The 14302-nt window shown below is 48.1% G+C and overlaps 2 protein-coding genes across 3 annotated transcripts; one reads left to right on the top strand and one right to left on the bottom strand.

The window, feature by feature from the left end:
• The first annotated feature begins 2512 nt into the window (after window positions 1–2512).
• cfap97 (cilia and flagella associated protein 97) lies at window positions 2513–9358 on the top strand. Of its 2 annotated transcripts, none has more exons than XM_072669971.1 (5): window positions 2513–2742; window positions 3963–4975; window positions 5333–5661; window positions 8041–8167; window positions 8295–9358. In XM_072669971.1, exons 2-5 carry the CDS (start codon window positions 4000–4002, stop codon window positions 8393–8395), a joined length of 1533 nt encoding a protein of 510 aa, XP_072526072.1. In that variant the 5' UTR covers window positions 2513–2742; window positions 3963–3999; the 3' UTR covers window positions 8396–9358. The 2 variants fall into 2 exon arrangements, with proteins under 2 accessions (XP_072526072.1, XP_072526071.1); XM_072669970.1 differs by having other exon boundaries at window positions 3959–4975.
• A 1450-nt stretch (window positions 9359–10808) lies between these two features.
• On the bottom strand, window positions 10809–13259 carry slc25a4 (solute carrier family 25 member 4). The gene is made up of 4 exons (XM_072669910.1): window positions 13149–13259; window positions 11614–12100; window positions 11194–11334; window positions 10809–10966 (listed from the first exon to the last, which is right to left on the bottom strand). Exons 1-4 carry the CDS (start codon window positions 13257–13259, stop codon window positions 10809–10811), a joined length of 897 nt encoding a protein of 298 aa, XP_072526011.1.
• Window positions 13260–14302: the final 1043 nt, after the last annotated feature.

The raw sequence follows: 14302 nt of genomic DNA, 5'->3' as shown, positions 1-14302 counted from the left end.
ATGCCCTCAATATAATATATCTTGTGGCCTCATCATTTTACCTTGTGACCTCAATATGTTATCATGTGGCCTCATAATATTTAATTGTGGCCTCAAAATATCACCTTGTGGTCTGGTTATATTTTTGTTGCCTCAACATATTAATGTGTGGCTTTGATATATTAATTTGTGATCTCAATGTATTATCTTGTGGCCTCAATATATTATACTGTGACCTCGTATTAATTTGCGGCCTCAATATACTTATTTGCAGCTTTAATATATTAATTTGTGGCCTCAATATTTGTTATTTGCGGCTTTATTATATTAATTTATGACCTCAATGTGTTATCTTGTGATCTAAATATATTCATTTGTGGCCTCAATATCTTATCTTGTGGCCTCAATATATTTTGTTGTGGCCTCATAATAATTTGCAGCCTCAAAATATTTATTTGCAGCTTTATTATATTAATTTGTGGCCTCAATATGTTATCTTGTGACCTGAATATATGACCTTGTGGCCTCAATATATTATAATGTGGCCTCATTAATTTGCACCTTAATATATTTATTTGCAGTTTTAATATGTTAATTTGTGACCTCAAGGTGTTATCTTGTGGGCTCAATATATTATCTTGTGGCCTCATAATAATTTGCGGCCTCAATATATTTATTTGCAGCTTTAATATATTAATTTGTGGCCTCTATATATTATCTTGTGGCATCAATATATTTATTTGCAGCTTTAATATATTAATTTGTGGCCTCAATATGTTATCTTGTGGCCTTAATATGTTATCTTGTGGCCTCTATATATTATATTGTGGCCTCATATTAATTTGCGGCCTCAATATATTTATTTGCAGCTTTAATATATTAATTTGTGGCCTCTATATATTATCTTGTGGCATCAATATATTTATTTGCAGCTTTAATATATTAATTTGTGGCCTCAATATGTTATCTTGTGGCCTTAATATGTTATCTTGTGGCCTCTATATATTATATTGTGGCCTCATATTAATTTGCGGCCTCAATATATTTATTTGCAGCTTTAATATATTAATTTGTGGCCTCAATATGTTATCTTGTGGCCTCAATATATTATTTTGCGGCCTCATATTAATTTGGGGCCTCAATATATTACATTGTGGCCTCGTTATACTTATTTATGACCTTAATAAATGAATGTTCTGCCTCGTTATATTATCTTGTGGCCTCAATATATTTATTTGCAGCTTTAATATATTAATTTGTGACCTCAATATGTCATCTTGTGGCCTCAATATATTATATTGTGGCCTCATATTAATTTGTGGCCTCAATATATTTATTTGCAGCCTTAATATATTAATTTGTGGCCTCAATATGTCATCTTGTGGCCTCAATATATTATTTTGTGGCCTCATATTAATTTGCGGCCTCAATATATTTATTTGCAGCCTTAATATATTAATTTGTGGCCTCAATATGTCATCTTGTGGCCTCAATATGTTATCTTGTGGCCTCTATATATTATATTGTGGCCTCATATTAATTTGCGGCCTCATATTAATTTGCGGCCTCAATATATTTATTTGCAGCTTTAATATATTAATTTGTGGCCTCAAGGTTTTATCTTGTGGCCTCAATAGAATACCTTGTGGTCTTATTATATTATCTTGTGGCCTCAATATATCATATTGTGGCCTCATATTAATTTGTGGCCTCAATATATTTATTTGCAGCTTTAATATATTAATTTGTGGCCTCAATATGTCATCTTGTGGCCTCAATATATTATATTGTGGCCTCATATTAATTTGTGGCCTCAATATATTTATTTGCAGCCTTAATATATTAATTTGTGGCCTCAATATGTCATCTTGTGGCCTCAATATATTATTTTGTGGCCTCATATTAATTTGCGGCCTCAATATATTTATTTGCAGCTTTAATATATTAATTTGTGGCCTCAAGGTTTTATCTTGTGGCCTCAATAGAATACCTTGTGGTCTCATTATATTATCTTGTGGCCTCAATATATCATATTGTGGCCTCATATTAATTTGTGGCCTCAATATATTTATTTGCAGCTTTAATATATTAATTTGTGGCCTCAATATGTTATCTTGTGGCCTCAATATATTATATTGTGGCCTCGTTATACTTATTTATGACCTTAATAAATGAATGTTCTGCCTTGCTATATTATCTTGTGGCCTCAATATATTTATTTGCAGCTTTAATATATTAATTTGTGGCCTCAATATGTCATCTTGTGGCCTCAATATATTATTTTGTGGCCTCATATTAATTTGCGGCCTCAATATATTTACTTGCAGCTTTAATATATTAATTTGTGGCCTCGTTATATTATCTTGTGCTCTCAGTATAATCTTTCATGACCTCAACATATCATTTTGTGGCCACTAGAACCTAATTCGTGGCTATGACATAATATCTGCACATATATTCATAATAATAATAATAATAATAATAATAAACACACACACACACACACTCAAAACACAAGGTCTAGGGAAGTGACGTTGCTTAGTTACCGTAGCTAGACAACCCACACACTCTTCTGCGCTGAGAGTTAGCACGCTAGGCTAGGCTAGGCTAGGCTAAGCTAAGCTAGCGCTGGTTAGTGAACGGACGGTTCTGCACATCCGAGCTGTTTCCTGAGGAGAACCGAGCCCAAATGGACAGCTTTCACGGCCCTTCCTCGGAGCTGGGCATGACAGCACGTCTGGGCTGAGGGTCTGAGAGTGGAAGGTGAGGGGTTTGATAGCTTTGGTGGGTTTTGTTGCTGTTTTATCGTCATTTATGCCGCGTTTTGGAGGTTTTTATGAGGTAGATGTTTTAATATGAATGTTATAATGTTGTTTGGGTCACTGTTTTTTAAAATTAGGCTGAAAATGCCTCAAATTCGCCTTCATGCTGGAACTTTTCCGTTCCACCTTAAATGGTGCAGCAGTTACATTCTGGCGCCTCAGGCGCCAGAATGTAACTGCTGCACCATTTAAGGTGGAACGGAAAAGTTCCAGCATGAAGGCGAATTTGAGGCAATTCCAGCATGTTTTAGAGCAGCTAAGACGTTAAAAACCTCACAAACATCTCGACATAATTAAAAATAATTATTTACAGTATTTAAACCCCATGTATCCAGCCAACCTGTCTCCTGTCTACCTGCATTTCCACCAACATGGAAACCAGTCCCATGGGTTTTGCTTCAGAGAGCTGTCATGGTTCACTTTCCCTCAGTCTAATTAAACCTGTGCTTCTCAGCTCCAGTCCAGAAGGTCCACAGAGTGCTATTAGCTAACTCCTCTTCTGATTAAAGGCTTTCCACTAGATGCTGGAGATGTTAACCCCTACCAGAGGTACTGGGTGGAGGTCAGCAGTCACCTCCGAGGCCTCCAAGGCCTCCAAGACCTCCAAGACCAAGTGTGGTTAGTGTAGTCGGACTGGACCAGGTCTTGTGGGGCGACATGGGCTCACGGATGCGTATGGAGGTCCCACCAACCTCACAAGTTGCAGGATGCAACCTGCTGCCAGATCTTGGTGCTGCATTCCTCAGGGCTTCGAGGGGTCAGATCTGTTTTGGTTGGATTTGGTTTTAGGAATTAGAAAATTCCATCATTTCCTAACGGTGGAACCTCTGAGACCCGGTTTGTTACCTCCGAATCTTTCCCCACATGTTCAGAACTGCATTACTGTCATATTTAACATCATTGTCAGAGGCCCTAAAACCGAGCCCTGTGGGACTCCGCAAGAGCTAAGCCAAATTATTCACTGTAGTTTCTGCTTTGGGATTAATAAATCAAAAATAATACCCAGGGTTCAAAGGGTTCTCCACGTTGCTTCTGCATTGCAGACTGGACGGGGCGTGGAGGAGTCACATGACGAGAGGTTCTTGATTAATTTGTGATGAGTTGCCCGTTCCTACACCTTTTTTGGTAATCAAGACAACGTGACTTTCTTTCCTCAGCCAGTGTTGAATGAGGGTCCGTCAGGAAGAGGGACCTAGCCATGTTCAGTCCAAAAGAGCTGGAGGGGGAGGTGGACCATTCCTTCTTCGACAGCGACGGTGAGCCTGGGAAGGTGGTCCACCAGTACCCGGAGGAGACGGGGACTCTTCAAATGGAGGACGGAAGGGTGGAGACGGAGGAGTCTGTTGTGAAAGGGGAAGCGCTGGAGGAAGATCTGTCCGGCCTTCGCATTCAGAAGGAGCCTGAAGGTCGCTCCGAGTCCGAGTGGACGAATGGGGCGAAGGAGGATCCGTCTGAGAACAGTGCTGGGAAAGACACAAAAGGGGCGGAGTCTGGGAGAGAGGACTCGGACGCATCCTCCAGGAAGTCCTCGTCGCCGCCCAGGCCTGGCAGCCGGTCGGACGACTCGTCCAGCGTCCGCTCCTACTCTTCCGTAGAGCCGCGTTCGGATTCGTCGGCCGAGGAAGGAGAAGACGAGGCTGTTTTGAGGAACGACGATGATGAGAGTGAGAGCGACGAAAGAGAGAGGCGTTCCTCACGTCCAGAACGTCCGGAACGTCCGGAACGTCCACTCTCAAAGCGGCCTTCCGAAACTTCCAGGAAGTCCCCGGGAAAGTCGGGGAACCGCAGCCGCTCGTCGTCATCATCATCATCCACCTCATCCGAATACGAAAGCTCGCGCAGCAGTGATGGGAGAAGCCCCAGCCCATCGCACAAACCCTCGGTTTCCAAGGCGACTACTTCACCACGCCGTCGTTCTCGCCCGAGTTCGGCCAATCACAGAGAGAGAGCTAAGCTGTCAGAAACGGGCGAGTCCGAGGACACGGTAACGGACGTCACTCCTCTCTCCACCCCAGACGTTAGCCCAGGACAGTCGTTCGACCTGACCTCGCTCACTGAACCCACGGTAACAGTTGCTGGGCAACAGCAGGAGATTGTTGCAGAGGAGCCGTCGGTTACCGAAGTGGATGCGGAAAAGAGGAGGAGCTCGGACACGGATGGAGACGAGAGATCAGGTCGGTAATACAGATCACGTTAATCAGTAGAGCTGAACCACCGATATTCTGTACACAGATGAGCCAAAACATTATGACCACTTATTGGTGAAGTGAAGAGCTGGGCCGGGAAGGTTGCCAGGTCCGATATGTGGGTACTGTTCACCTGGGGGAGGTGCTGGAACAAGCTCTGGGCAGGTCCACCTCACAACCTACCACATTTACCGCCTTCCGAGGTCTTGCAGAGGTCGCTACTTCGGTGGCCCGGTGGCAGTATGTTAGGCAGGTGGTCATAATGTTTTGGCTCATCAGTGTTGAGGTTCAGGTGAATCAGCATGATTACGCACTAATGAAGCTTGTTTTGCTCGCTCGCTCTAGCGGTGCTGAGTGCAGGGAGGCGGGTGGACAGCATGTTGGTCATCTCCAGCCCCAGCAGCGTGACCTCCAGCAGCTGCAGCAGCCGGCGCCGGAGGAACTACTCCTTCACCAACGAGGAGGTGCGGCGGATCGAGCTCGAAAACCAGCGCCTCCTCAGGGAGCTCTCTCGTCCCTCTCGGACTTCCCCGCGGTCACGTAGCGGAGGCTCTGCCCACGCTGCTGCTGCTGCTGCTGCCGCCACCCACCGTGGCGGACCGCCCACCGCTCGCCTCTACCACAGCGCCCTCAACAGGCAGCGGGAGCAACAGCGCATCCAACGAGAGAACCTGGTCAGTCTGATTTGGTAGTTGCTACGTCACCTTTCAGACGTCCATGCTGGCTAGTCTTGTGCTTGTGATTGGTAGGGGGTGATGGGAGGGCCGTCCTACACTACACTACCCTACCCGACGGATGACGGATGGCTGTGGCATCACCAGGGATCCAACGTGTGAATCTTTTGATTCCATGATAAGAGCTCTCTAACTGTGGGAAGCACTGTGGGACATACTGGTCCCTAAACGTCCACTAGAGGGACTCTCGCCTCACTGCTCCCATTGAGTGCTCCCATTTTTAGGAGCTCATGCTATTAGCTCCATGTTTTGGGCCACATATGGGCTAATGGTGTTGCTGGTGCACAGGGCAGTTAGCCACTGTTGTTATACCTATTTTACACCGGTCTCGGATATGGGGGACGTCCTCAAGCGTATGTGGGGGACGTTTGTGGACGAGGAGCTGCAGATTGAGAGCGGAGACACATTCACACTCGCAGACGAGCAGAAACAGGTGGGGTGGGGGGGGGGGGTGGTCCGTCCCTTCGCCCTCCACACCCTGCGGTCATTCACAGCTAATCCACTGCTACTCCACACTGACCGCTTAACCCCGTTAGACCCTGTATGTAAGCCCAGATGTTTGTGACTGCCTTGCTGTCGTAGGTAACACTAATCATTTTCATATATTTCTCATATACCGGTTATGGACAAAAGTATTGGGACGCCTGCTCAGTTGCTGGGGGATTTATACCCCTCTAGCTCACGCCTGGCCTGGCATTAGGCAGCATGGTGCCAGTAGGTTCATGTTGATCTAGCTTGTCTAGTCCCTGTAGAGAAGTACTGCCAATAGAATAGGAAAGCCTAGCCTTCTTCCCTGGACAGACTAAGACCCATGACTGCAGTCAATGAGCAAGTGTCCCAATACTTTTGTCCATGTAGTGCATGTTTGATCGTCATGTTACCTGGCAACCTGAGCCCGCTGTTAAAATGCAGCACTGCTGAAACAGGGCATTATTAGAAACCAGGCATTATTCATTGAAGTCCATAAATAATAAACAAACAAACAAACGAGCAAATAAGTGCTAAATAACGGCATTATTACCTGTTATAACCAGGTTTTGACTGTTAGGGGTTTTGGAAGTCTAGGTAGTCTAGGGTGGTGTTCAGGCAGTGAGGTGGGTGAAGGTTAGGGCCGGTGTGAAAGTTCTCTGAGAGTCTCGTGCTGCGACTCTGCGAGGTTGGGACAGACTGTACCCAACCTCGGGGTAATCTCTCTCTCTCTCTCTGTCTCTCTCTCTCTCTCTCTCGCTCTCTCACTGTCTCTCTCTCTCGCTCTCTCTCTATTCTTAGTCCTGAGGAGTAACCTGATCCACCCTCTGACCACTTTCACGCCCTTCCTTCACACACTCTTAGACGTACACACACACACACACACACTCTTACGCTCTCGGTTTCGAGCTCTGCTCATCTCTCTCTCTTGCTCTTCTCATGTCCGGCCATTGTGATGCAGTTTGCCATCCAAAAGTATCCAGACACCCTTTCCAGGTGCCAATAGAACAGTAGGGCGGCACCTCGGGGTCACCATGCCACCGGGCCGAGCGTGGGGTGTAAATCTTCCCAGCCTTGGGCTGTGGATCAGTGGAGGCTCCACTCCACGCCTGATGGAGTTCTGGAATGCTAGAACTGACCATCCAACATCTGTACCTGACCTCACTGATGCTCTCTCGAGGAATCGGAAAGCCTTCCTAGAAGAGCAGGGCCTGCTAATGCAATGAAAGAGAAGGTGTCCACAAACTTTTGGACATCTAGTGCCTATTGATTGGCCAGTCTAATAATATTACTCCTTTTTATTTTAGGCACCAAATCAGGAAATCGTGGTGACTTGCAAGACCAGGGCTCCATTGAAGGTTCCCCAAAGTTCCTCATGCCCTCAATGGAAGCTCCTTGAGCCTTTACCTTTGCTCTATTTCCAGTGCGGCTTTTCTCCGCGGCTTTCTGCTTACTGTAGGGTTTCCAAAGCACTTCTCGCGCTGTCTGGAGGAGGCATGCCTGCTGGTGACATTCTGATCCCGAGCCTCTGGTTATTTATACCTTCAATGGGTCACGTTAAACTGACTTGCGGACCTTCTCCGCTTGGTCCAGCCGCTGGGATATGTTGTCCTTTGTGGACGTGTTTTTAGAAGAGTAGACCGCAAGTCTATTTACAATAAGCACGGGGTCATGGACTGTCATGGTCCAGGCTGTAAAGAGAGACAGGCTTATGGACGGTCTCTGACCCCTGAAATCCTGAAATCCCCTGTGAGCTTGGTGCTTGGATTGTGGGGGGTATCGCCTCTATTCTTTACCGTTTGGTGGAAAAGGTGGTCAGTGGCTATGAAATTCTCCTGTGTTGTGTGGTAGGCCTTCCTGAGGCGTCTGGAGTCCGTGAAGCCCACCCCGGGAATGACCCGAGCAGAGCAGCTAGCAGACTACCAGCGGCAAGCAGGATACCTCGGGATACCTGCCCAGCTTTCCAGACCCTCTTCAGGTATCCCCCCCCTCTCTCTCATTCCTCACTTTTCCAATTATTGTCCCTTGGCATTAATCCCAGTGGGCCAGTCTTAAACGAATTCCCGGTCCACCATGTTGTTGATGTTTTTTTTGGGATTCAACAGGAAAGGGATCCAGACCCTGCAGTACGAACAGTCCTCACAAGGCCAGACCTGAAACAGCGAAGCCCAGCAGATCCACAGCTCCTCGGCCTGCCTGGTCCTGATCCACAATCCAGCGCATCCATAAAGTCTTACCCTTTATTTCCATTGACCTTTTTACCACCTAGGAAGCAGTGCTGGGGGACAGCAGAACTCAGCAGGACCATGTGATTGTTGTAGGTAGGACACTCGTGGCACTGGTTGGTAGGGTATCTTTGAGCATACAAGCAAACCCAATGCTGGCAGCTGTTCGTATCCTGGTAATAACCTGCCAGAGCTTCCTGCTAACCCTTAAACCTTAATCTCGTAATCCATAGTAATTCTGAATGTATTCGACGTTTACATTTCAAACTTCTCCAGCCTGAACCTCAGGTTGCCTCATGCTGTTCCTAGTGTAGGTCCCGAAACCTTCACGAAGGTCTCGGGGGGAACAGGACGTCTCGAAGGTTGACATTGCTAGGTTTTCTAAACTAGTTGAAGGACACCTTCATACCTAGAAGATACCTTCCCGTTCCCAGGCTGCACAATGCGAGTGACCATCTGTATCTGTAGCTTAGCCAACCCAACCCACCCAACCCTGGTCCTGGACGACCCCTTGCCACCCTTAACTCACCTGGTCCAACTATTCAGAGCAGGGGTCCTCCAGCATCCTACCTGTGATCTATAGTCTTAGTCCAAGTCTTAGGGGAGTGAGAACCACTGCTTTAATTGGTCCTAGCTATAAAGCGCTGTACGTTGCACTCTAACAGTTGTAGAAACGTCAATAGCATATATATATATATATATATACAGCCAGTGCCTATCTTCGTGCAGCTCTCACGACAGAGCCTTTATCCTTACTCTTGGTGTGTTTGAAGTTAAAATCTATGAAAATTTGAGAGTTTAAAGTGTGAGCTTCTGGTGTCGGCTGGAGTTAGAGCATCTATGTGGTGAGAGAATAATGAAGATGATGTTTAACGGACTTATTAAATTATATATTTGATATTGTGTGAAAATAAAAGCCAGTCATTAAATAATTCATTCATTCATTCATTTTTTTTTTATGATGTGCTTCCCGATCAGGCAACCTACCCGCAATGGTCAGGAGTACCCCCCCCCCCCCCCCCCCCGGACAGGGTCAAGAGTCACTAGTTCCTACATACCCAGTCTCTCCACCTGTTGTGATGGATGGGTTTGTCAAGGCTGTTGGCGCTCCAGACCACGCTGACCTCTGTGACTCTCATTAACTTGTACACACTTGCTGACAGACGGAGGCCGTAATTGCTGGCATGCACTGACGGCGGCTGGCTATTGCATTGTCTGATCTGCAGTTTGACCCACTAGGTGTATTGCCTCTGTGTTGACAACTCTAAATGAGGAAATGTGCCCCATGTCCAGATTCATGTCGGAGCTAGTTAATAATAAACATTTCAGAACCGGTGGGCTCCCTAGATTTACAGGTCCTGCTTTGGCTAGGTTCCTGGATCAGCAAGCCTGTTTACTGGGATTACTGGGTGGAAAAGACCTGGACTTATCAGGAACATGAGCCTCGTCGCTCCGGTGCAAGACGAAGGAGCTAAGTTTAGGCACCAAACCGGTGCACAATATGTCAAAAAGTTTGTGGACACCCTTTCTATATGAATGCATTCAGCTACTTGCACTCATTGGTGCTTTACAAACGTGCAACAAATATAGCACAGCTTGCGAATAGGCCTCTCTGGAGCAGATCAGCATGTAATAATGAAGCTATTGGCTAATATTGCCTAGGCCTAATGCCAGACGTGGACTAGAAGCTTAGAAAGGGGTGCGGTGTCATCCGTCATCCGATCATCATAACTTCACTAATGCAATCAAACCCTCACAGCAGTTCTTTTCCAAATTCTGGTAGCGAGTCTACCTACTTGGACAGTAGAGACGGTTCCTCCAACAAAAGCAGGACCGAAAGCCCCTGATATCAGAAGGAAGCGGTGAATGAGCAGGTGTCCCAATACTTTTGTCCAAATAGCGTAGCTCTTCTACAAGTAAGGAAAACCAGGAAAAGGTGGTGTTTTCGTCTTTATTTTTATTAAAAGAACACGTATAAGGTGGACAACGCCACGAGAACAGTCGACCTTCCAGTGCAGAGCGCCAACCATGGGGTTTCTAAATGGAACACAACAACAAATGGAAAACCCCCCAAAAACGCAAATTCAAAGATCCCACCGTACCGAGGGTGGTCGGCCCAGACGGACCAGACCAGATCGTCTGAGGTGCGGTGGTTGGGGTTTCAAATATATTTACACAGGTTTAGAAGTGGGTGATGAAAGTAAGTGGCCACTCACATTCGCTCTCTCGCACACTCACACATGCGTCACAATCTGGGCTGGTATGGGTTAAAAGCGGGACGCGCATCTACCTCGCTCCCTCCGGCGGGTGGTGGTATCACGGTACACGATTAAGACAACAAAAACATGGTGTTAAGGGTCTCCTTTGGGTGGGACGGCTTCGGGTGGAGAATGTTTATGTGTACTTCTTGATCTCGTCGTAGAGGACAAGCACGAAGGCTCCGCCCATGCCCCTGAGCACGTTAGACCAAGCACCCTTGAAGAAGGCCCTCGAACCCTCGTCCTTGGTGATCCTCTTCCAGCAGTCGATTGTGCCCTTGTACATGATGTCAGCTGTTGGGAGAAAGAAACGTTAACCCTGACATCTCAACCCTGGTCTCCAGAGTATCCTGGAGCAGTGGTTCTGGTTCTCAAAGCAGCCCCCAAGGACCCCTACGTGGTCCACGTCTAGAAAGGATAGAGGACCAGCATGGGAACCCTGGATTTCCCGAGTTGCAAGGCAGGGGTACTTTGGGACTACGGTTGAGAACCAGTGCCGTATTGTACGAAACCTGGCTCACCTCCTTTGCGTCCTGACTGCATCATCATACGACGTCTGACGGTGTCGAAGGGGTAGGAGATGATGCCGGCCACTGCGGTGACCGTCTGGGCAATCATCCAGCTGATGACGATGTGCGTGTTCTTGGGGTCTGGGAGCATGCCTGGAAGACAAGGTTCACCACCACCGTTGAGCCTTAGTGTTTATACATTCGCTAAGATGTTCGCAAAAGAACCGAACAGGTCATTGTGGAGTCTTTCCCAGTCCGATGTTTAAGGACCATCAGACCTTCCAAATTTCTGCTGCATCCTAGACCTACAGGGCAAAATCATGGGCCGTCTGGAAATACCTCGGGATCAGTTTTGGAATGGCTGGAATTGTCTGCAGTGTAGCATCAACACCCCCCCCCCCAAAAAAAAAAACAGTTGGGACGACCCCTTACCTTTAGCTGTGTCATAGATACCGAAGTACGCGGCCCTGTAGATGATGATGCCCTGGACGGACACGTTGAAGCCGAGGTAGAGACCCTTGACGCCATCAGACTTGAAGATCTTTGCGATGCAGTTGCCAAGGCCAGTGAACTCTCTTTCTGCCGCCCCTTTGCCGATGTCAGCGGCCAGCCTGGTCCTGGCGAAGTCCAGGGGGTAGACGAAGCACAGGGAGGTGGCGCCGGCGGCACCGCCGGAGGCCAGGTTACCGGCAAAGTAGCGCCAGAACTGGGTGTTCTTGTCCACGCCGCCGAGGAAGACCTTCTTGTACTTGTCCTTGAAGGCGAAGTTGAGGGCCTGCGTGGGGAAGTACCTGATGACGTTGGCCAGGTTGCCTCTCCAGAAGGACAGGAAGCCCTGCTCCTTGGGGATCCTCATCGTGCAGTCGATGATGCCCTTGTACTGCATGTCGGCCGTGATCTGTTTGCTGGCATGCTGGACCTTTGGCGGCAGAACAGTCGGTGTTAGATTTTGAATCACTTGATTAATTTCCTTTTATTATTGCTGCAGTTCAGCCTATGGAGGTTCCTACATGGCCACAGGTCAACGACCTACGCTACTCACTTTCCTACAGTTGCTATCGGATATCAGGTGCCACCTGCCCTTCTTCCAGGAGATCCGCCATCCTGCGGACGTCAGTGCACACCCTAACCTGCTTCACCTGCTTCACCTGCTCCAGCTAAATAGGGGTAATACCGCCGCATCTCCAGAGCACCTTGATGAACTTGGGCCAGGCGAGCGGAGCTGAACTTCACTTCAGGCCGGTTTGACCTTCCGGGGACGAGTTTTGCTGCGGTAATGACTCCGCTACCCTTTTTTTTCGTTCCAAGAATTAGATCTGCCCGTGCACGAGTAAGACGGCGGCTAGGGATGGGTAAGGTAAGGAGGGGCAGGGTGGCCGGGAGTATTGAGTTGCAAACCCCTTTACTATTCTTAGCTCCAAACACGTTCTTCACTGGTCTGAACACACATGACCGCTCGCAGGCTAAATGTGACTGGAAAGAAATGGGAACAACCACGACAAGTTCTTGCTGGAACCTTGACCGGGCTTGGATCAGAACGCCACCCTAGTTGAGGGCTAAACACCCCTGAAAACCACCTCCACCACTGCTTAGACCTCCATACACCTGGAGCTACTTTTAGATTCTCCAAGCTTCTCACAGCAAAGTCTTCAACCTGAAGGTCCTACCAAGGGGGCTTTGAGCCATGCCATAGAAGAACCCAATGTTGGTTCCATGAGGAACCTTAAAACCTCACACTCGCTTTTACAGACGTGGTTCTTCGGTGGCATGGTGGCATGGTACTTTTTGAGCCGTCTGGATAAGGGCTACAGGGTAAGCCATGGTATTCCTCACCAGAACCTCGTTAGCTGATGAAGAGAAGGTCCTACCTGCTCTTGGCTCCACTCAAATGACAAGTACTTTAACTAGACCTAGTCCTAGTCCTAGTCCTAGAATAAAAGCCAGAGGGGAACACCACTCCGTCTTACCTGGAGCAAGAGCTTGACTCTCTCAATGGGCGCTACAGCCGTCTTGGAGATGGCAGCGGCGATGCCACCGGCCAAGAAGTCCTTCAGGAAGCTCACCACCCCGTCAGACATGGTTCCTCAGGCTATTACGTCAGTACACACAGATCCAGCAGAGGCCTCCCTCCCTGATTCCCAGCGCCGTCCAAATGGACGAACCGCGCCGCTCAGCGCCTCTAATAAAAGCCAGGGCGGGTCTCGCGAGAGCGCGGCGCTGACGGACGCGCTGGCACGTCGAACCGGGAGCCGAGCGCGAATAAATTTCCGAGGGCAAGGGGTCGGGCTCTTCCGCGCCATGAGTGCTCGTGCCACGATTTGGGGACGTTTAAAGGACGAATTCGGGGCTCCCCTTTTGACATTTGTGCGGACGTAGGGCTTCTTTGCACCGTGCGTAAACATGTGGCACCGTGCGTAAACATGCGCTTGCGTTTTACGCACGGGCTTTCTGAACGGAGCAGATGACATAACTGTTTTTTTTTTTTTTTGCCACAGAGCAAAGCAAGACCCCCGGTTTCATGAAAACATCCATATGACACGGTGTCCTTGAAAGCTAGGGTTCATTTCTGCACGTGTAAATCAGGGTCAAACGAAATGTAGAACTGTCCCTACTGACGTGTCCAGCACAAAGTGACCCCTGTTTGGCGTTTAGCCTTTATTCGAATGCCTCGGGGATCGGGTATTACGCATTGCCTTGCGTAATTACGCACGGACCAAACGCACGCTCTGTACCGGTGCTTTAAAGGGCGTTTGGTTGTTTTTCGTGCGTCTTTGCGCACGGGCACTGGATAAGTGGTCACTGGACACTACACCTTTGACCTGGCTCGTGGGTGCGTTTGGCACAGTGCCACTACAGCTGTTGGACACATGGAGACGTTGCAGTGTTTGGTCAGTACCTGCCAAAAGTGCTCCAAGGAAGGACCAGAGGTGACCCGGCAACAGGTTCATGGGCACCCAAGGCTCATGGATGCTGATGGAGGCCCGGGGGGGGGATACGTAGTGTTGAGCAGGTGGTTTTAATGTTATGGCTGAAAGGGGTATGGCGCAAGAGCAGAAAAGATCCCCAATAGCGCCTCCTGGAGCACCTTGCTGGAAACACACCATGGGTGGTGCCACTCAGG

Source organism: Salminus brasiliensis, chromosome 24 (genome assembly GCF_030463535.1).
Source record: "Salminus brasiliensis chromosome 24, fSalBra1.hap2, whole genome shotgun sequence".
Taxonomy (NCBI): domain Eukaryota; kingdom Metazoa; phylum Chordata; class Actinopteri; order Characiformes; family Bryconidae; genus Salminus; species Salminus brasiliensis.
Note: the sequence above shows the minus strand (reverse complement) of the source record. Positions and strands in the feature narration are given on the sequence as shown.